A 22,391-nucleotide genomic window follows, 5' to 3' on the forward strand; every position below is an offset into this window, starting at 1 on the left:
AAAAAAAAAAAGAGCTTTATATATTAACTAAAAAACTTAATATAATACTTTTTTCATTTAAAAAGGACATAAAAAATTATTTTAGACCTCACTTATCGTTGGACTCACTATGAACCTAATGCACTGACAACCCATTTTTTTATCTATTCATTTAAGTAACTTGAAGTTCATTAGTGTGCAGAGTTTTCTTCAGTGCTACACAAATAAAACATTACAACTCAAAACCAATGGATATCATCATAAAATGGACTAAACCAGAAACAATGAAACGATTCAGTCAATGTCTTGTGCAAATTCTAAGGTAAAGACAAAAATGAAAATTGAATAAAAATTCAAAAAAGGAGCATCAAACTGGTTCAAAACTTCTGGTCCTGGATCAAAACAGAATCACTTCCTTTAACAATTTATCAGCAGTTTCCATTCACCAGAATCCATTCGAGCTTCCTGTTCACTAATCAGGGTCACCATGGCTGCTATGAATATATAATTTAATTATATTTAACCAAGGAAAACAACATTAAACATTATATAGTTGCAGATTTGACAAACATAACAAAACCCCATACTTAAAATAAAAGCTTTTGAGAGACATCTGCATGAGTGACACTTGAGTTGAAAAATGGCATAAAATGCAATCTTAAATACTTTCATTCACAAAAATGCATTCAGGAATACTATGTTTAGGGTAATGCCATAATGCTATTGTCTCAACAGGGGAGTCAATCATGTGAACCCTCCACAAACCAAAGTATGATTAACTGGTTTTCAATTCAACAGCCAGTACAGGCTTGCATATGTTTTTCTGGAATGTCACCAGTTGTAACACAAGACTTTCTATACGGGTTTACTATGTTCTTAATCTTTTTAATATGGCAAATTTTAATTTTAGCACTTTAAAATTATTTTAGTTGATTTTATAGTCTTTATAATTTTAAAAAAAAAAAAATAGTTTCTATTATTATTTCGTGATAATGTGACATGTCTAAATGTATATCATTTCATCATTAAATAATAATAGAAACTATTTTAAGAAAAATAAATAATTTTGAAGACAATAATTAACAAATATTTGAAGGATTAAAACCAAAACTCTGTACTTATCGGAACTCAGCATAGGTTGTACAATACAAAGTTGTAGTTTATTTTTGTCATGGATGCATGTTGCTTATTGAAAATATTTTTAGTTCATTTTGTTTAAACTATAATCTGTAATAAAGTATAGAAAATTACAATGTACAGATCTATCAGTGATCAATGCTTGACCAGATTAATATTGAGTGGGTTTGATTAGTGATAGTGACCTTAACAACTGATGGAACTTTTATGAAACTGGGTATTTAAGTTATGTAAGATGACCAACAAAATCGGTCCAGGTTTATGACTTAATCTTTGACGATTCTATCTTTTCTTTAGTTTTTCTGAGGCTAAAATGTAATTAACCTCAGCTCTAGCATATAACTAATAGTTTACAACAAACTTCCAATTCTTAAAGGTTAAAATTCCAAGAAAATACAACTTCATTTATGTAGTAACATCATACTACTCTCCCTTTTAAAACAAAGGGTACTTGGTTTTATTCATAGAATCACTAATCATTAATTTATAACAATTCAGGTTACTCTTAATTCACGTTCAATTTCTTCCAAATCACTCCTCTTGATATCAACTATCTTATCAATTGGTGGGAAGTATTACTTCATAACTTTTATCGAAGATCACCGGAAGGTATGTGTATACTTCCTGAAACATAAGTCTAAAGTATTTGAGATCTTCAACTTGTGGAAATCTAAAGTAGAAAATGAGACAAGGTTAAGATCAAAAGGCTCAGAAATGAAAGTGGTGGTGAATATGAAGACACCAGATTTAAGAAGGTATGTTATATGCATAGGATCAGAATGGAGAGGATCATGCCAAGTACACATCAACACAATGGTTTAGCTGAACGTATGAATTGAACATTAACTGAAAGAGTCATAAGCTTGCATTTTCATACAAGTTTACCAATGTAGTGTTGGGTAGAAGTAATAAATGCAACAACTTACTAGATCAACTAAGGTCCTTTGGCACCATTGGAGCACAAATTACCTTAAGAGGTATTGAGAAGAAAAAAAGGTAAAACTCACGTCTTAGATTTTTTGTTTGTGCACATAAGTGATCAAGATATGAATAAGCTTGATTGTTAATCAAAGAAATGCACTTTCATCGATTATGGTGAGAATGAGTTTAGCTATCACCTATGGGATAATGAAAAACAAAAAAGATGTATTCATAGTAGGGATATGATCTTCAATAAAAGAGTGATGTACAAGGGTAGAGACAACACATACATTAGCAACTAAGAATAGAAAGGGCTAGTGTATGCATAGGTAAATGGTGTCTCAAAACTTCCCTTGGTTAAAGAGACCTCGACCAAAAAAATCAATTGAAAATAATAATGACCAACAAGTTGACACACTAGAGAAGGTCTTCTTAGCCTCATGGGCCTATAGGAAATATCTTAATTATATATTGGTGATTGAGGAAGGGGTGCCTGAAAAGCTACGAGGAAGCACGTAAGACCACAAATGCTAGCGAGTGGGAGATTACCATGAAGGATAAGATTAATTCTTTAATCTATGATCAGACGTGGCAAGTAGCACTGATATTTATGGAAAAAAGGAACTTCACAACAAATGGGTGTATTGGATGAAGGAGGATCATGATGGTTCTAAGAGATACAAAGCCCAGCTAGTTGTCAAAGGATTTCACTGAAATCTTTGCTCTAGTTATCAAACTCAATACACTTAGGTTTGTCATTATTGTTGGTGAAAGGCTTTACATTGAGCAATCAATCATGAAGACTACATTTCTTCATGGAGATTTAAATGAAGAGACTTTAAGGTTTCTTAGAATAAGGGAAAGGAATATGTTGTGAAAATTAAAGAAGAGCTTGCATATGACTTAATTGAAACAAGCTCCAAGACAATGGTACAAAAAATTTGAAATTTTTATGCACAAGAAAGGTTTCTAAAAGTGCAACACTGGCCACTATTATTTCTTCAAGAGATATAAGTTCAATTATATCATTTTTTACTTTATGTTGATGATATGTTAATAGCTTGTTTAGATATGGACGAGATCAAAAGTTTGAAGAAACAATTATCAAAAGAATTTGACACAAAGGACTTGGTTTTAGCAAAAAAAATCCTTAAAATGCAAATCATGATAGACAAATTGGGATTTTGTAGTTATCTTAAGCAAGAGTGCATTAACCACATTTTGCAAATATTCAATATCAATGACATTACCGATTAGCACACCTTTGGCCCGTCATTTTTTGCTTATCCAAGAATCAGTACCTTCAAATGGAGGAAGAAAAGGAGTTCATGGCTAACATTTTGTATACTTCATCCATCATAATTTTGATGCACGCAATGGTATGTACGAGGCCAAATATTGACCATGGGAGTTGTAAGTGGTTTTATGTCTAGACTTAATAAAGCTCATTGGGAAATAGTTAAGTGTAGATGTAAAAGTACAAGGCTATGTAAATGTAAACTTTGGAGGTAAAGTCGATTACCGAAGAAGTAACACTGGTTTCATTTTCACTATTGGTACTATAACCATTAGTTGATGTCACATATACAAAAGATTGAGGATGAGTATGTAGAAATAACATACACCAATAAAGAGTTGATATGGCTACATGGATTGTTAATTGAGATTCATCCAATAAAGGCATGTTTTGCATAATGATATTTAAAGTGTAGTACATAGCAAAAAAATTCAATATTCCATTTTAGAACAAAGTACATTGGTATCTATTACCACTTCATCATATCATTGCTTGAGGATGAGGTGCGAATATTAAAGAAGATTCAAGGAAGTAAGAATTATGCAAATATATTAATGAAGGTGGTGACTATTGAAGAACTGAAGTTTTGTTCAACTTCAACCGGCCAACTACAATAACAAAGTAGATAAGGTCGTTGCATTGATCGAGGTGTCAAGATAAATTGAACTTAGTCTACAAGTGGGAGATTATTTGAAGTAACTGGAAAAAGTCATCTAAAAATTGAGTGAATGGAGTTTCTCTTTGTTAAGAAAAAGTAGGAAAGCCAATTAAGAAATAGTTAGCGGTAAATAGAGGAAAAATAATGAGTGGAAGGTGACTTCTACGTGCATATATAAATGGCAACTCATGAGGTGTTTAAAATCATTCTGACGACAAGAAAGAAAAATAAAGAGAGAAAGAGGTAGAAAAGAAAAACTTAGTGAGAAAAGATATTATTTCATTTTCAAGGTGTAATAGGATTGTGAATTGAGTGTTTGTAAATATTATTTTATATTTTCTCCTTTCAAATAAAATATTTGTAGCAACTTGAAAATGTGGGCATAATTAGCAAAATCTCGTTGTCAACTTTTTACATGTTTCTCACAAATCTGAATAATTTTTAGATAACAAATAAAGCTCCCTAATACAAGCCTAAAGAATAAATTATTATTCTTGGATAAAAGAATATCTTTCACTATTATAATAATAATAATAATAATAATAATAATAATAATAAAAAGTACAATAATGATAATCTCACCAATAAAGTGGTTAACCGTTAACCACTTCTTATGATTTTTCTTCTAAAGGATTTTCTTTCTCTCACACAATTGTGGTTCTCTCTCTCAAAACTCTATTTTGGTTTTCTACAAAGACAAATAGAAACAACATAAGAAATTGGATTTTATAGCCAAAGTTGTTAACTAAATGGCCATGAATGAAGGAGGCATTTTCTCATTTTTCTTTTCCTATCCATTGTCTTGCTAAAAAATCTCTCATACTTTTTTTTTTAATTTAGTATTTTATTTCCTCATATTTCTCTTCTCCACTAAACAAGTAAATCTATTAAGCTCCCCTTCCCAATTTAGGTGGAGGGCTCTAATAGTCTTGCTGGTCTTTTGCAAAATTCATACTTGTCCTTAGGTAAGGACTTGGTCATCATATTTGAACATATCCAATAATATAGTACATCAATGAGTTTTGGTCTTAATGAAAACTTAAAGTCTTGCTCAAGTGGATTGCACTTTGACTAAGATAAGCAATCTTTATGTGATAAAAGTTGTCTTTATGTGATAGAAGCTAAAGTCAACAATGGGTGTGATAATTCCCTTGGAGGAGACACTTCAATTGAATTATGGCATAATATATAGGCCTAGACATATGAGTGAAAAAAGGCTTCAAATTCTTGCCTAAAGAAACATTGGCAAATTTCAAAAAGAACAAATATGACTTTTAAACCATGTATGCATTATTTGGTTGGAAAGCAACATAGAGCTTCTTTATGCTACTAGGTCATACATAAGAGACCCAGTGTTTTAGATTTAGTAGACTTTGATGTTTGTTGTCCAATGACCACTTGTACTTATAGAGGTGCAAGATACTTTGTGGTTTTATTAATGACCACTCTAGGATGGTTTGGGCATATGCCCTCTAAACAAAACACCAAGTGTTTGTAGTATTTAAACATTTCCATGCTAGTGTTGAGTGAGAGGTTAATAGAAAGTCAAAGTGTGTTTACACCAACAATGGAGGAGAATATATGGGAGCTTTCAGATATTTCTACATGGGTAATGAAATTCGACATGAACGACCATTCTAAAGACTCCTCAACAAAAAGGAGTGGCTGAAATGATGAACATAACTATTACTGAAAGGATGAGAATATTGTTATCACATGCTAAATTAACTAAGAGTTTTTGGGTGAAGCTTTCATGACTACAATTGATTTGATAAACTTATCCCCTTCAAATTGAATGGTGGTGTTCCAAACAAGTTTTGGAAAGGTAAAGATGTATCCTACAACCATTTGAAAGTGTTTGGTTGTAGAGCATTTAATTTGTTCATATTCCTAAAGATGAAAGATCAAAACTTGACTCTAAGTCAAAGGAATGAATCTTCATGTGATATGAAAATGGAAAATATGGCTATAGAATATGAGATCCTGTTGATAAAAAGATTATTATAAATAGAGGTGTTATTTCCGTTAAAGACTAAATTATTGATCAATATATTCGTAAGGGTGTAAAGCTAGTTACTTCTGGTAACCATCCTGCTAGCACTCCTATTTATACCCTAGCCTATCACCTTGTACATACTTTGGATATATTGAATTTGAGTGTGCATTTTTTTTTGCCTCAACTTCTCTTCCATAGTCTCTAGGTACTCCACGGCCCCTCCCTTCTCCTCCTCCCTAAACCACCATGAGTGAGTTGAGCTTGGCCTTCCTTGGTTGGCCTTCACCTACCTTCCATCACATCCAATCAACTTGGATTCTATTCCCCTTCCAAATTTTTATGGGGGAAATAATGAAACAAAAGATGCAAGAGATGTAGAAAACCAAGTCAAAGAGTTTTTCTTCTTTTCCTTTCCATTGTCTTGCTACAAAATCCTTGAGAGGAAAATCAAGAGTGTTTAACTACCATATTCATGAGATTATTATTATTGTATTCCCATTATTTTTTTAGTGGAAGGTATTCATTTTATTGTCTTAATTTAATTACATACACACCATATATATATATATATATATATATATATATATATATATATATATATATATATATATATATATATATATATATATATATATATATATATATATATATATATATATATAATGTTGATGAATGTATGCATTTTCATAGAAAACTAATTATGCGGAGAAAGTATTTACTTAACTAGTTGTCAATTGATTTCATACTACCTAAGAGAAAACGAAAAAAATATAAAATTAAAGCACAAAGGATGATTGAAGTGATATTAGAAAATTATATACATGACATGCAAAATCATATACCAATACATGGGCATGTGAAGCCACCCACCCATAACGAGAGAGAGAGAGAGAGAGAAACCTGAAAACCCATGATTATTCTTCATCTAAGCAACATATTGATGTTTGTGCTTCGTCTCCTGACCTTTGAAATTCCTATATTGGAAATATACATATTGCATCAAAATCTAAAACTGATATTAAGGTACACATATTTCTGCCAGCTTCCTTTCTACAATGACGTGAGGTAATCTCAGAGTCAGATATTTTGTCTTCCTTTTTTCCTTTTTGTTTGAAAGTTCAAATTTCATGATATTTTCATTTTTTTTTTCCAGTCAAAGTGGTTCTTGAATATTTCATATTTAGTTTGCTTCCTAAGTGTATATCACAAAATTTTCTATTAATTAAAATACAAAATGAGAAAATAAATGTGCCTATTCAAGAAAGCTCAGATTATATAAATACATAGAGTAAACATCAACTTTAGTCCTTGATCATTATAAGTGTTAATCACTTCAATTATTGACTTTACAAAACAACCTTCTTTTTAGTTCTTGACTTTGCAATTCTTTCATTCACTTAAGTTCTCAATGTCAGCGGAAAATGTAGTGAAAAAAAAAAAAGTGAATAACATTTTGTAGAGTCAAGAACTGAAATGAGGGTTTGTATGTGAAGTTAGAGACCAAAGTGACATGCTTGTAATTTCAGGGATTAAAATAAGGATTTATTCATAGATGTAAATATAGATGAATTCTAATGTTATCCTTGTGATCCTATGTAAAACTTAGGTTACACAGAATCCACTTTACTCTAGCAAGAACAATTTGTTAAAAGATATACATGTAAAAAAAGGATACAAAAAGATCAAGAAGGACACATCCTCCTGGTTCTATAAGCCACGGTAGATTTGGGCAAATTCTTGACCATTCCAAGCTTCTCACAAGAATGCTACATAAAAACAAAGTACATTGTTAGAAACATAATATAAATCCATTCATGTGTCTTAGTTTAATAGCTTAAGTTTCTGGGATGATTCAATGAAATCAAGATGTCACAGCCCCTATGACCAAATGGTCTAGAGTTCAATCCTTGCTGTCCCAGGGACTCTAGTGCATTGGGGCATATAAAAATATCATATAGAAACTATTCATGTGTCTTCACCAATGTTGAGTTTAAAGAGGGAGAAAGAGAGAGAAAATAATCTAGAGAGAATTTATAGAATGGAAAAGCTTCTTATTCCGTAGAATGAGCAGTACATAGGTCCAGCATATCATCCATATATATAATCTTAATAGCCCCAGGATTCTAATAAGTGATGCAATGTAAACATGGGATATATAAACATACTATTTCCTAAGTTCATTAAATACCATTATTTTCAGCAACCTAAATACTTTAAACTTTAGAATAGTTGCCTCAAGATATACATTTTCTTTGAATATTTGTGATAAGTTCACACTGCCTCTACATTTTCAGATGTAAAAGGTCATTATGGTTCAGAGAGTTTAAATAAAGGTAATATAAACTGGAAGTATACCTTGCTATATAAGTGACATTCCCAGTTACAGCAAAGAGAAACATCATAGGATTGATGCCCTACATACCATAGAAATAATTTAAATTCCTTCCACTGAACTAATTAATACTGCTGCATACAACTGGACAAAAATATCTTTACTAGACTGGTAAAGGAAGAAATGTCCCTGCCACACTCCCATCTCAAAGTTTTTACTTGCTAAATAATAAATAGGAACAAACAAATAAATAAACATAGTTGTATTGGTTGGTGTCCTAACCTCACAGTTACCCCTTCTGATCTGCAAAATAGATGAAAATTATTGTTAAGTCATCATAAACTAGAACTATAAGGAGAGCCAGATAAGTCAATCCAGCTCAAAGAGTATGTTCTATTAGAAAAGGAAGCTTATATATTGTGATTGTGAATCTTCCAAATATACATACAATTACCCTTGTAAAATACCAACATTATATATTTCAATTATTTATTTTTCATTGTTAAATACATGCAGAGCACAGAGCATTATGTTTTTTTTATTATTTTCTAATTTCTACAGCATATTTTTTTCAGGTCCTTCACAAAGTAGGTTATGCAAGTGGTTTGATGAATGAGTACCAAATACCAATCAGTACTAGTTAAAAGAAAAGATTTTATCTCAAATAAGAGATTTTAATAAGAATATCCAATCTAAGGGTCCGTTTTGAGTGGATTCTTGTTGCAAGTTTCGATGGCTAAAACCAGTTTTTAGTTTTTATAAGTTTTTTTTTTTTTTTTCATTTCAAAATAAACTCACTTTGAAAGTTTCATATCTTAATAAAATTAGTTTAAGGGTGTGTTTGTAAGATGGGTGTTGCAACGACAGTGATGGTGGCAACGTGTCAATGATAGGAAGAATAGAAACTGCCCACATTGACAAATGTAATGAAAGTGTATTTTTTTTCTTGATTTTAAAAATGAATGCAAGTATGTTCTGAAATTGGATTAAAAATCATTTCAAATCCATTTTTATGTGTTTTATTTAGAAAATTGCATTTAAAAATTAGAAACTAAAACCTCGGAATCACCAAAACTGACCATACAAATTTGAGGGAATTATAACTCACATTTAAACAAATTTGAGGAAGTCTTGCACTCATATATAAAACTGCCATTGCCCAACCAAGTAGATTCCCAATGCTATGGTGTCCTGCCGAACCATGTTCTGACAACTGATAGCCACTATCCTGCAATTGCTGTAAGAATTAATGACAGAAAGGTGACTGGAAATTTCATTTATTTCTTTTATCATTTTGAAGATCAATGTAACCCCATCCATGTTGGTTAGTTTTGAACTTTTAGTACAAAATTATTTCTTTTCTCATCCATAGTTGACTAATGTTAAAAATAACACCCCCATCACATAATATAATCAAATTTCCTTACATTAATAATAATACATTCAAAAGGTTCTAACTGACTCAGCTGATATAGTCCCTTGCCGGGGCACAGGTTGGTTGGATAAATCCCAACTTCAATAGAAAGTTCAGTTTAGAGTATCTTTGTTTCTGTAGCCCTTAGAACTTGACCCAATAAATATTTTTGCATATAATCATGTTCTTAGAGTCTGTGTAGGTAAACTTTTCCAGAAACATGTTTAGGAGAAAAAAATATGAAAAAAAAAATTAAAATAAAATTTTCCACAAGATAAAACTAGCTTATACATGAGGCTAAAATAAAATTTTGGAAAAATTAATCGGAAAGAACTTCTACAAATTAGCTTATTCAGTTTATGGAGAAGCTTATTTCGTTTTTATTTCTAATTTTTCTCTCCTAGAAGTGCTTCCAGGGAAGTTTACCCAAACATGCTCTTAATATTCTTATAGTAAGCAGTGACTAACTTACTACAGGCAGGTGGATATCCAAGTAGAAAAGATATTTCTTGTACATGTGTAACCAAGTTGTGATTGCGTTGCATTACCTGAAAAAGCTTTCTTCCAACATGTAGTACAAATTCTTGTACTACATGTTGGAAGAAGCTCATGGGATATTTCTTGTACATGTGTAACCAAGTTGTGATTTGCGTTGCATTACCTGAAAAAGCTTTCTTCCAACATGTAGTACAAATTCTTGTCTTGGTTTTGAGCCCATGGGATGAATTGTTGTATCTGGTGACTGAAGTAGGTTGAAGATACCAAGAAAAGTTATTGTTGAAACCTGAACAAGACTAGATGTGATTAGATTTCAACCCTGGCGTTGCCATGTTGTTATATATAAGACTACAGATAGAGAAGTTTACCAAGCACAGAGTAGTTTTGATCTTTAAAACTGGGGCAGATTGTGTAATGATAGTTGAACTAAGCAAGTGCTCTTCTATAGGGTTCACGGTATAAAAGCTTGATTCCAGTCTTCGACATAAGATAGAACCTATAGGAGTATGACTTTTTGATAGATATCTTGCTGACCTAATGAATTCAGAAAACAGTTATAAGAATCTTACTATGCATTCAGAAACACATCCACTAGAACTTTTATGAGCATAGTTAAGTTTGTTGCCTTTAAACTACCTCACATAAATCATACCAAAAGAAGGAAGATAAACTTTAGAGATATTTAACAAAGAAAACAAAAGGTCAAGAATCTGAAAAGTTAAATTAAGAGATACATTAGAGCTAGGAGCTATTTGTAATTGATAATGGGACGGAACCATATATTCCCAATATAAATTTCTGTTGAGTGTTGTTATTTTCACAACCTTGTTTTCACGTATTCCTCCTCATAATCACAATTTTTTTTAACTTGTCAATTCTCTTTAGCACTTTAATCATTGTATACGTTTCAACCATTGCTTTTTCTGTAAATAAATATGAGGATCCTTTATGCAGCAGATTACGGAAATAGTAGTATTTCTTTATTATAGGATTCTACCAGTAGAATGTTGAACCACACAATTAAGGTAGACATCAAACTTTCCTAGTGAGTAGAAAATCTATGGTTAATGATAACCATAGATTATTTGTACTTTGCTTTTATTATCTTATCACTTTTGAAAGGCCATTGCCAGCTCCATAGAATAAGATTAACTTACTCGTACTGTTTCTACCTGAAGATTCTCTGGCCTTCATGATTTCTAGGTTATAGTTAAAGACCTTCTCTTTTTAAAATAATAACTCTGATGAAACTAGACAAATAAAAATTTCAATTATATACAGACCTATATAGAGGTAATAAGAAATATTATTTTGTGCTTAACAGTTAACACACCAAGATATTTAGGTTGACAAAGCTACAGAACAACAGAGCATTTTGCATAAGTTTCACTGAGAAAGATTAATTACTGATAGTATAATGGTCTTCGATCAGAATTCTTATGAGTAACCACTGGAACAGGAATTGGAGAACTCAAACCAATGTCTGTTTTGAAATGATCAAACTCGTTGCACTGATCAACATCGGTGGCCTTCTCCATTTCACTCTTGCTTTGTTCATCATTTGTTGGTGTGTTGATCTGCCCAATCTTGGAATGTTAGATCACAAATGTATATAATATATTAGGAAATTAAACTGTATTAAAAGTATCTATACCTGGCTAGAGTCACTTACAAACTTAAAACAAAAATTGTGCAGAAGTAGTATATTGTGTATATCTTTCTCTACTACAACATTAACTAGATTAAAAACAAAAAGCCTTTTTATATCAATCACATTAAATCCTTTTCTATCATCTAAACCTGAGAAGCAAAAATAAATGCAATCAAAACTCTAATTCAATTTGAGATCCAATGTCCGAATCCTGTGAGCTGACAGATTCTTTTGTATTGAATTTGAAATTCAATTTTGATCCCCACTTACATAGGAATCTGGTATATAGACTTTTACCAAAAACGTTTTACCAGGAGTCTATTATTAGGAAGTTAGTGTCATCTCACCTAGATAACATTATTTCGGCCATTTACTAATTACTCACATTCACATAGGATTACTTATGATGTTTAAATCATGAAATATGTATCAACATGCATACAACAGTTTATAAAAAATTGACTTGCAATAAAAAGTATAGGAGTTTGCACCTTGATCTGTCTGTAGTATTTCAGTCGAGGATATATGTATCCATAGTAAATGGTTTGTGAACAAAGTGAAGCAGTTAAAGTGATATACAGCTGCACATTAACACAGAAGAAAAAAGTTCACTGAACTAGCAGAGGAAGGAAATGTCAGAAAAAAATGATTTTTTAGGTATCAGAGCACCTCAGTCTTCAGCCAGAGTCCTTACCACTGCTGTAAATACTTGAGTAGGAATCTGCATGAACAAGAAATGAGATCATCCACTTAGCAAATCCTTATTAAGTTAGGTATCACAAATTTTATATTTTAAAATAATATTAGACTAATTTAAGCTTTGAATACAGCTGATATAGTGAAAACATGTCCAGATTGTTAGATTCCATCTTAAAATCAATTGGCATTGTTACGATAATTCTATAAGATATGGTTTAGATATACTAGTTTATCCTCTCCTAATTTCTAGTTTAGTTTCCTTAGTCAGTTTTATCTAAATCCCTAAACTTTAGGGATTGATTATGTTTTATGCCTATTTATTTTATTGTATCCATCAATTCAATAATATGAAAATTATTCAGATTCAAGTTGGTACCATAACATTCTGGTCCTGGTTTGGAAACCCTAACCCAGCCGCCACCAAGGCATCTAGGGTTTTTCGAATTTTGTCAGCGGTTGTCGGAGTTGACGCCGCCTGAGTGTTCAGAGGTCGCCGATCGGCCTTTCCGTCGCGAGCCGCCTCCAGAACGGTGTCTCACGCGCGGTTTTTGTCGGAAAAGCTCGCCGGCGCGTGGGGTTCACGCGCCGCCCTCCAGGCCTCCGTTTGCGACGCCGTTTGTACCGTTGGACTCGCCGGCCCTCCCTCTTCTTGTTTTGACCCTTTTTAGGTTGTGGGTCACACTGTAGGTGGTCGTTTGGTTGCTGCTTGGATTTTCGTGGTTGTTTGGGTGCTGCCACAGAATTTCGAGACTGTTTGGTTGCTGTCTCGGAGGTCTTTCAGGATTGTTTGCTGTTCTTCTCCTTTTTCTCTTCATGGCAGAGATTTCCAAGAATGGCACACCCTCTTCTTTTATCCCTAGTTCAACTGACCGTGGAAGTCGAGGGCGTGGTCGAGGTTGTGTTCGTGGTAAAGGGGGTAGAGGAAACCTCCATTGTACCTACTGCCAAAGAGATGGGCATACACGAGACAAGTGTTATTCCTTGCATGGCTTTCTGAGCAAGACAGCTAAAGTGGCTCAATCTCCGACTTCGACTCTAGAAGTCAAGATTGAACCCAAGAGCAATCATCCAATCACATTATCTGCCGATGATTATAAAGAGTATCTTAAACTAAAGGCGACTAAACAGGCCCCTTCCTCCATCACTGTTACTCATACTGGTAATTCTACAGTCTGTCTCTCTCATTCTACGTCTATGGACCTTGGGTTTTGGACTCCGGTGCTTCTGATCACCTAACTGGTAAGTCTCCCTTTTCCATAACCTATCATCACCTAAAACTCCACATCATATCACTCTTGCAGATGGGTCAAAAGTCCAAGCCACTGGTATTGGTCAAATATCACCTCTTCCATCACTACCATTAAAATTTGTTTTACTAGTTCCTGGATGTCCCTTTAATTTGATTTCTATAAGTAAGTTGACTCGGTCACTAAACTGTGTCATAACCTTCACTTCTGATTCTTTCTTGATACAGGACCGGAGTACGGGAGAGACGATTGGAGCCGGATCTGAATCACATGGTCTCTACTACCTTCAGCCTTCTACCTCTACCATATGTGCATCTATTGAGTCTCCTGGTTTAATCCACCGTCACCTGGATCATCCAAGCTTGAATAAATTAAAGAAAATGGTACCTCATCTCTCACGGTTAGAGTCTTTAGAGTGTGAGTCGTGTCAATTAGGAAAGCATGTTAGAGCTTCTTTTCCTAATAGTGTTAATACTCGAGCTATGTCTCCTTTTGATGTTATTCATTCTGATGTTTGGGGTCCTAGTCGTGTTCCTTCTCTCTTGGGGCATAGGTATTACGTCACCTTTATTGATGATTTTTCTAGATGTACTTGGATATTTTTGATGAAAAATCGTTCTGAGTTATTCAATATTTTCCTAAGTTTCTATTCGGAGATCAAAACTCAATTTGGCAAAGTAATTCAGATTTTACGAAGCGATAATGCTAAAGAATATTTTTCAGATTGCTTCAAATCATTTATGGCTTCTCATGGCATTCTACATCAATCTAGTTGCCCTCATACACCTCAACAAAATGGTGTAGCTGAGCGAAAACATAGACATATTGTGGACACTGCTCGTACTCTTTTATTGAATGTCAATGCACCCCCAAAGTTGTGGGGCGATGCTGTCCTCACTACAGGGTATCTAATAAATCGAATGCCATCGCCTGTCTTGAATGATCAAGTACCTCATTCCCTATTATACCCATTGGAACCCCTTTACTTTGTTCATCCTCGTGTCTTTGGTTGTACTTGTTTTGTCCATAATCTTTTCTCAGGACGTGATAAGTTGTCTGCTCGGGCCATCAAATGTGTGTTCTTAGGATACTCCCGTATCCAAAAGGGGTATTGTTGTTACTCTCCTGCTACGCATCGATTTTACACCAGTGCAGATGTCACTTTCTTTGAAGATACACCATATTTTATTGCCACAGATGTCTCTCCGGTTGACTCAGATCTCCTCTCTCAGGTATTGCCTATTCCTCATTTTGATCATAGTGTGCCTCCTACCACACCTGCTACTTTAGAGGCACCAGATCCTCCCACACTACCAGGGTCTGACAATCCTCTACACCGATTTGGGATAACCTATGAGTGTTGATCACATACTGTTGTTCCTCCCAATGATTCTACAATTGAGCCATGTGATTCTCACCTACTCCGGCCCCACCTACCTCAGTTGACTTGCCCATTGCTCTTCGTAAAAGTAGTCGTTCTACTTATAATCCTCATCCTATTTATAACTTTATTTCATATCATCGTTTGTCTCCTACCTATTATGTTTTTGTCTCTGCTATTTCCTCTATTACCATTCCCAAGACAGTACAGGAGGCCTTAACCCATCCAGGATGGCGACAAGCAATGATTGATGAGATGACAGCTTTAGACTCCAACCACACTTGGGTACTTGTCCCACCTCCACCTGGAAAATCTGTTGTTGGTTGTCGGTGGGTATTTAATGTTAAAGTGGGCCCTGATGGACAAGTGGATAGATTGAAAGCTCGTCTTGTGGCTAAAGGATACACGCAAGTATATGGTTTGGATTACAGCGACACTTTCTCTCCAGTTGCAAAGATGGCCTCAGTTCGTCTCTTCCTAGCCATGGCTACTATGAGGCATTGGCCTTTGTTTCAATTAGACATCAAAAATGCCTTCTTACATGGTGATTTGGAGGAGGAGATTTATATGGATCAACCTCCCGGGTTTGTTGCTAAAGGGGGGTTTGGTCTTGTATGTAAATTACAAAAGTCCTTGTATGGCCTCAAACAATCACCTCGTACTTGGTTTGGTCGGTTTAGCAAAGTCATTGACACATAGATTTATCTATCTTGTTGTTTATGTAGATGATATTGTGATTACAGGTGATATGCCCTTGATATTCTAGAAGAGACCGGACTTACAGATTGTAAGCCAGTTGACACTCCCATGGATCCCAATGTGAAGCTTATGCCTAATCAGGGGGAGCCTTATCCTGACCCAGGGAGATATCAGAGATTAGTGGGAAAATTGAATTATCTCACCATGACCAGACCTGATATATCTTTTCCTGTGAGTGTTGTAAGTCAGTTTCTTAACTTTCCCTGTGAGAGTCATTGGCTTGCAGTTGTTCGAATCCTTAGATACATCAAAAGATCTCCAGGAAAAGGACTTGTTTACAATGATAGAGGACATACAGACATTGTTGGATATTCAGATGCAGATTGGGCAGGTGATGCAAGTGATAGACGATCAACATCAGGCTATTGTGTCTTCATGGGTGGTAATCTTGTCTCATGGAAGAGTAAAAAGCAAAGTGTTATTGCACGATCAAGTACAGAAGCAGAATACCGTGCTATGGCTCACACCACATGTGAGCTCTTGTGACTAAAATTCTTAATTCAAGAGTTTCAGTTTTGCAAGGTTGGTCATATGGAACTAGTTTGTGATAACCAGTCAGCTTTATACCTCTCCTCTAATCCAGTTTTTCACGAGAGAACAAAGCATATAGAGGTTGACTGCCATTTCATCAGAGAAAAGATCCTCTCCGGTATCATCAAGACCTCCTCAGTTTGCTCCAAGGATCAACTTGCAGATATCTTTAATAATCTTTACGAGGTCCTAGGATAACATATATATGTAACAAGCTAGATGCATATGATATATATGCTCCAGCTTGAGGGGGAGTGTTAAGATAATTCTATAAGATATGGTTTAGATATACTAGTTTATCCTCTCCTAATTTCTAGTTTAGTTTCCTTAGTCAGTTTTATCTAAATCCCTAAACTTTAAGGATTGATTATGTTTTATGCCTATTTATTTTATTGTATCCATCAATTCAATAATATGAAAATTATTCAGATTCAAGTGGCATCAAGTGAAGTTGCCCTACAAATGCCAAGGGGAACAGGAAAGCCTACTAAAATAGACAATTTACTAAGATGGGTTATAGGCTCTGATACTACGTTAGATTCTATTTTAAGACCAATTGTTATTAAGTGAAGTTACTCAACAAAAATATAAGTTGCATCCTAAGAATTGAGCCATGCTATGTGGGACAAAACACAGAGTGGAGACCAGTCAGCTAATATGAAACAAATTAGACATGATTGATATCTATACACCAACTTGAGGATAAATGTTAATGAGCAGGGTGCTTGACACAATTTTGTTATGGCCAATCAAACATCAATCTTTGTCTAAACAAACTACAAGTTCAACGTAAATGCTAATCAGAAAACGGTTCCAACAAAAGTCATACGAGGGTATTATACCCTATTTTATAATTATAAATATACATAGGGAGCCTAACTAGCAGAAAACATCAAGTTGCTCCATCACATTATACAGAAACTTTTCTGCATCTCTTTCTGCAGTAACAAATATTATCTCCTAAAGTAGGAGTAAAGTTTAATTGATATTGGGATATTGCAAATAAAGTGTTTATAAGTTCATTGATTTTCTAAATGTTTAGAAACAAAAGAAACTACCGAGAAGAATCATTTTAACTATGAATTGAGCAAGAACTAGTTTCCACTGTGGATAAACGACTTACCGAACAATTTTACAAATTTGATTATTCAAATTTCCTTTTGCAAGAGATTGTTGCATGGAAAATTTGAACAATACTATTTTTCATGGTTAGTTGAGTCAATAGGAGGCTAGTGATTGGAAAATCCTATGCTAGAATATTCAGTTCGAGTTACAAGGGAATTTTCGTACATTTTTTCATGTTATATGAAGCAATTGCTCATTCCAAATTTTATAACTATATATCATATTGTTTAGAATATTTTCATAAATTGTGTGATTTTAAGAGGGTTGTCAAGGAGTAGATCTATAGATGGAATTTTCATGGTTTTTCAAGTACTTTCTTCAATTCAGAATCCAAACTTTATTTTCTCTAACAGATACATTTTAATTATAAAAGATTTACTGTTTCATATATGAATTGAGTTATTTGCTAATGCCTACTACTACTCCTACAAGTAAGATCAAAGTTAGGTTAATTGATGTGAATCTTAATGATAAGAGAAAGTAAGAGCAAAGAGTAATACTATATCCTCCTATAACATCCTCCAAAGTACTTTATAAAGAAAGTATTAAATGAAAAAATAGATGGATTAAATATCTTGTAAACATAAGCATTCAATACTTTGTTTTGTTCATTTGGTGAATGGGAGGATTATTAGGAAGAATGGTTAGGAGGATTAACAACTATTCAAGAGCAAATTTTACAGATTGCTCCTAGAAATAGGCTACTCAAAATCTTGAGACAACAAAAATACTCACAGTAGCAGGTTCTAGCAAGCATCCAAAGAGGTTGAATAGATCTCTGCAAAATAAAATGAAATTGTATCAAAATATCTGAAGTGGTGGCACCTTCATGCAGACATAACAAAATCAGAAAACTATAGAGGCTGTGGAATGAGGAAGACTCAAAACATCAAACTCTGAAATAGAGTACATATGAGACAGATACAACAACCAATCATAGCCAACTAAGTTATATTAACTACATGGATCAATCATATGACATGGGTCTACATCTACAAGAAAAATGTTAAAATTTTAAAAGTAAGGTCCTTTTTAATGGTTTCTTCTAAAATTTTCTCTGGTATTCCTCAATCTCTTTTAATCAAACTATCTTCTAATTGGTAGGCCTATGTTGGTCTGCTTAGGACCAAATCATCTAAGATGAGATTTTAGCATTTTCTCCTCAGTAAGTGGTGTTTATTAATTCTTAATCTATTATTTTCTTGTACATTCATTGTTCCACCTCAACCCTCTCATCCCCACCATACTTCTTTTGCACTTGTTGGCACTATACTGTGCAACACTTATCGTTATGATAGACAATTGTTAATTTTATGCTCACTAAGTAGATTTTTCTGAAGAGTTTGATAGGCAGTTTGGAATAACAAATTACACTTGGGCATTTTTCTAAGTCAGGCACCAAGCTTTAATAATGTTTTTGATAATCCTATCAATCTCCGCATCACTTTGTAAGATAGATCTGATATACTTAAACTGAGCACCTTGTGATATGGTACATTCCCCAATTTTCATCTCCAAAATATTATTCTCATGTTTTACTATACTTGCATTCCATATACTCCTTTTATTATTGCATGATAAAAAAATCCCTTGATTCAAAAGCTTCAATCTCTTTTTACTTCTATCATGGTGCCTGTCATGTTATTTCAAGTGCCAAAATGAATTCCCCTTTCATTAACTAACTTCTTCACCCAAATCCATCCAAGAAAACATGAGAACCCTTGGAAATTTTGGCAGAGGACACATTACTTGCAGGTGACAACTAAGCATTGGAACAATTGTTTCATCATATCTTAATTATATTTTAATCAACTTCCACTTTCCCTTGATATTTAAATTCTTGATTCCCCTAATTTACAATGACATCCTTCTAACTAGCCTTCATACTTAACAGAGGAGGAGGTTCCCTTTGACACATTTTAATTTATGTTCAGTCATCAGTGAATTTAATTGTTGGGTTGATTAGCTCTATACACAAATCGCTGTGCCAAGATCAGCTCCAGCTCAAAGGGATTCCATTAAGTACCAAGAAATGTTTGAGATATAAATAAAACAAGAGAACAACATACAATAAGATGCATAAGAATAATAAGGAATAATTATTTTGGATTGAAACAGATTAGAATAATAATGTAACAGCCCTTAGAAACTCATAAAATGTAAAAAAAAAAAACAAAACATGATTTACCCGATTATCCACATCATCAAGAAAGCAGCAGAGAGACCATCTGTAGATTTTTGTGTAAAGTTTGTGATTAACTGAGGTATATCAGCAAAAAGCCAAATTAGGACACTGACTAGACCAAATGTGGTGGAAACTGTCTCTCTTGCACTACTACTGCTCATAAGCAATTCAAACCATTGTAAGCAATACTGATTGCCAAGACACAATGAGGTGGAGCTTGCAAAATCAACCATTGCATCAAAGACCTGTTATCTAATCAAGAACTGAAGATTGAAAAAGAAAATATTAAGAAATCAGTCACAACAAGGAACACACTTAAAAATAATACCAAATAATAAGTGATTCAGAACATGGCATAACATAAGAAGCCAAAGGATTTTTAATCAAATCATTCACAACCTTGGTTTTTATTTGAGTTGTTCGCAACCCCATTATAACCTCTTGATCATACTAGGATCGGTTAAAGTTTAGACAGGTTTGCAACCTCAATACGACTCATGATCGAATTAGGATCGGTAATCATTCGTGACCTCACCATGACTTTCTTGATCATAGTAAGGTACTTCAAATAAATTTGAGTAGTCCACACAACCTTAGCACGACTTTCTTAATCGTACTAGGATTCGAGTCATCACTCCTCATCTTCACGTACATAAATTAAACTAGTATACACTATTACCAATAACACCGAAAATAAATATGATAATAGAGGAGTGTTGATCACTTGATTTTGCCGACATTATGTCTTTCACAAAGTTCTTATATTCGTATGACTTGCACGTATAAAATCACAAGTACGTACACTTTAGAAGAAAAAAAGAAAATACAATATTATAACGTTGGTAAGTTATTATCAATATACTATGTTATGGAGTTATTCAACTTCAGCCTACTGAATTAAAAGGGGTGAGCCGAAAACTAAACATTTTATCAGAATGGGTCTAGAGATCAAGAACTTGGTAACAATTGTGAGAAAAGAAAAATTAAAAGCATTGTAGATGAATTAATGTAGCGTTTTGAAGCGAGAAGCATGCAACTTTGGTCGTGGAAAGAATGAGGAGTGAGAAGGACATGCAAAGGAAGATAAATGGATATAAAACCATAAAAGGGTAAAATATTGCAGCAAAGTGCATAGGTAAATGAAAAGTTGTATTTCTCATCAGTCATATTCATGAGAGAGAGAGAGATTTCGGTCCAGAGAAGAAGAAAGATACTCACACTACAGTCACAACTCGCAACAAACATTGACTACTTCCCCAACTCCTAACAACGTACGCAAGCTGGAGTCTCGTGCCTATATATAATTGTTTTTTTTTTTAATTTAGAAAAAAGATATAATTTTTTTTCCAACTGACAGAGACCAATTAAATTAATTCAGTTTTTATTTTATTGATCAAATCTAATTCAAACAAGATAAATTAATTCAGTTTTTATTTTATTGATCAAATCGGATTCAAACTAAATAAATAGATGTTAATTAGTTTGAATCACAAGTTTATATTTTACAAATGTGATTATCTAATAACTGAATTAATTAAAATTATTATTATTTTATTTTATAATATTATTATAATTATTATTTTATAATATTATGATTTTATTGTAACACATTAAATCACTCTCGCTTTATGAATATATTTAGTGTAGTGTAGCATGTAACAATAATTCTTTTATAATATTAGTATTTTATAACATTAATTTATAATTTATAATATACATAAATATGATAGTTTAATTTAGTGTACACAATTTTCTTTTTTGATAGTTTTATTTTTATAACAATTTTCAAACTACTCTTTCTTACTATTTTTTATAATTTATATATTTTTTCTACTTTCATAAAATTCTAACTAATCAATGATCACCTTTTGTTTTTTTTTAATGTTTTATAATATTGTTATTTTATTAGTTACACAACACAGTTATCCTCTTAGTGGCTATCATATATAGACATAGTGTGGCAATTAATGTAGACTAAATACTAATAAGTTTTTAACATTTATTTTCATTTAATATAGACTTAAATATATTTTTAGTCCTTTAAATTTAGGGTAAATTTATTTTTATCTCTCAAATCTAAAATCTTTATTTTTAGTTATTGTAATTTTTTAAAATTTTATTTTAGTTTTTTAGATCACCAATAACATATATGAAAGTGATAGATTGAGATAGTTATGTGACAATATTTTACAGATTCTCAAACGAAATTTGAGTATAAGGATTAAAATAAGATTTTTTAAAAAATTATAAAAACTAAAAAGATCACTTTCAAATTTGAGGAACTAAAAACATATTTAAGTCCTTAATAAATTATTTGCATATAATGACATTCATAAAAGAATGCATGAATACTACTTAAATAATTTTAACTTGTAAAATTTAATTATATTTGAGCGACTACCTTAGTTTTAAATTTTGGTATGTGTTAGACTACTTTAATTTCATATTTTCTTACATTACTAGTATTTTAGTCTATATAATACACAAGTATTTTATTATATAGAATATAATTAAAATTTATAATAAATAATATATAAAAATAATATATTTGAGTATATAAATTATATTTAATATAAGTATA

The 22,391-nt window shown here is 32.8% G+C and overlaps 1 protein-coding gene across 5 annotated transcripts; it reads right to left on the minus strand.

Moving 5' to 3' along the window:
* Nucleotides 1-204: 204 nt before the first annotated feature.
* On the minus strand, nucleotides 205-21,085 carry LOC109791904 (vacuolar lysine transporter YPQ1). 5 transcript variants are annotated; one of them, XR_014428212.1, is made up of 15 exons: nucleotides 21,029-21,085; nucleotides 19,814-20,073; nucleotides 18,361-18,403; nucleotides 12,578-12,604; nucleotides 12,375-12,464; nucleotides 11,640-11,809; nucleotides 10,601-10,766; nucleotides 10,396-10,518; nucleotides 9,429-9,548; nucleotides 8,603-8,623; nucleotides 8,344-8,402; nucleotides 7,664-7,754; nucleotides 6,889-6,994; nucleotides 3,288-3,338; nucleotides 205-444 (listed from the first exon to the last, which is right to left on the minus strand). XR_014428212.1 is itself a non-coding variant. In XM_020351270.3 (14 exons), the coding sequence occupies exons 2-13, from the start codon at nucleotides 20,041-20,043 to the stop codon at nucleotides 6,914-6,916; spliced, it is 1,221 nt and encodes a 406-aa protein (XP_020206859.1). In that variant the 5' UTR covers nucleotides 20,044-20,073; nucleotides 21,029-21,085; the 3' UTR covers nucleotides 205-444; nucleotides 6,889-6,913. The 5 variants fall into 5 exon arrangements, 4 of the variants coding, with proteins under 4 accessions (XP_020206859.1, XP_082917150.1, XP_082917152.1 ...); XM_020351270.3 differs by lacking the exon at nucleotides 3,288-3,338; XM_083061024.1 differs by lacking the exon at nucleotides 3,288-3,338 and having other exon boundaries at nucleotides 205-451.
* Between the last annotated feature and the right edge of the window lie 1,306 nt (nucleotides 21,086-22,391).

The sequence above is a fragment of the Cajanus cajan genome, chromosome 1, assembly GCF_000230855.2.
Source record: "Cajanus cajan strain Asha chromosome 1, NIPB_CcT2T_4, whole genome shotgun sequence".
Taxonomy (NCBI): domain Eukaryota; kingdom Viridiplantae; phylum Streptophyta; class Magnoliopsida; order Fabales; family Fabaceae; genus Cajanus; species Cajanus cajan.

Excerpts from the sequence above, each read along its gene's own strand:
- LOC109791904 (XM_020351270.3), bottom strand. The coding sequence starts at position 20,043 with ATGGTTGATTTTGCAAGCTCCACCTCATTGTGTCTTGGCAATCAGTAT. Across the intron at positions 12,465-12,577 it reads CTCAAGTATTTACAGCAGTG|CTGTATATCACTTTAACTGC; the intron begins GTAAGGACTCTG and ends GTTAATGTGCAG. Across the intron at positions 7,755-8,343 it reads AATGTCACTTATATAGCAAG|CATTCTTGTGAGAAGCTTGG; the intron begins GTATACTTCCAG and ends GTTTTTATGTAG.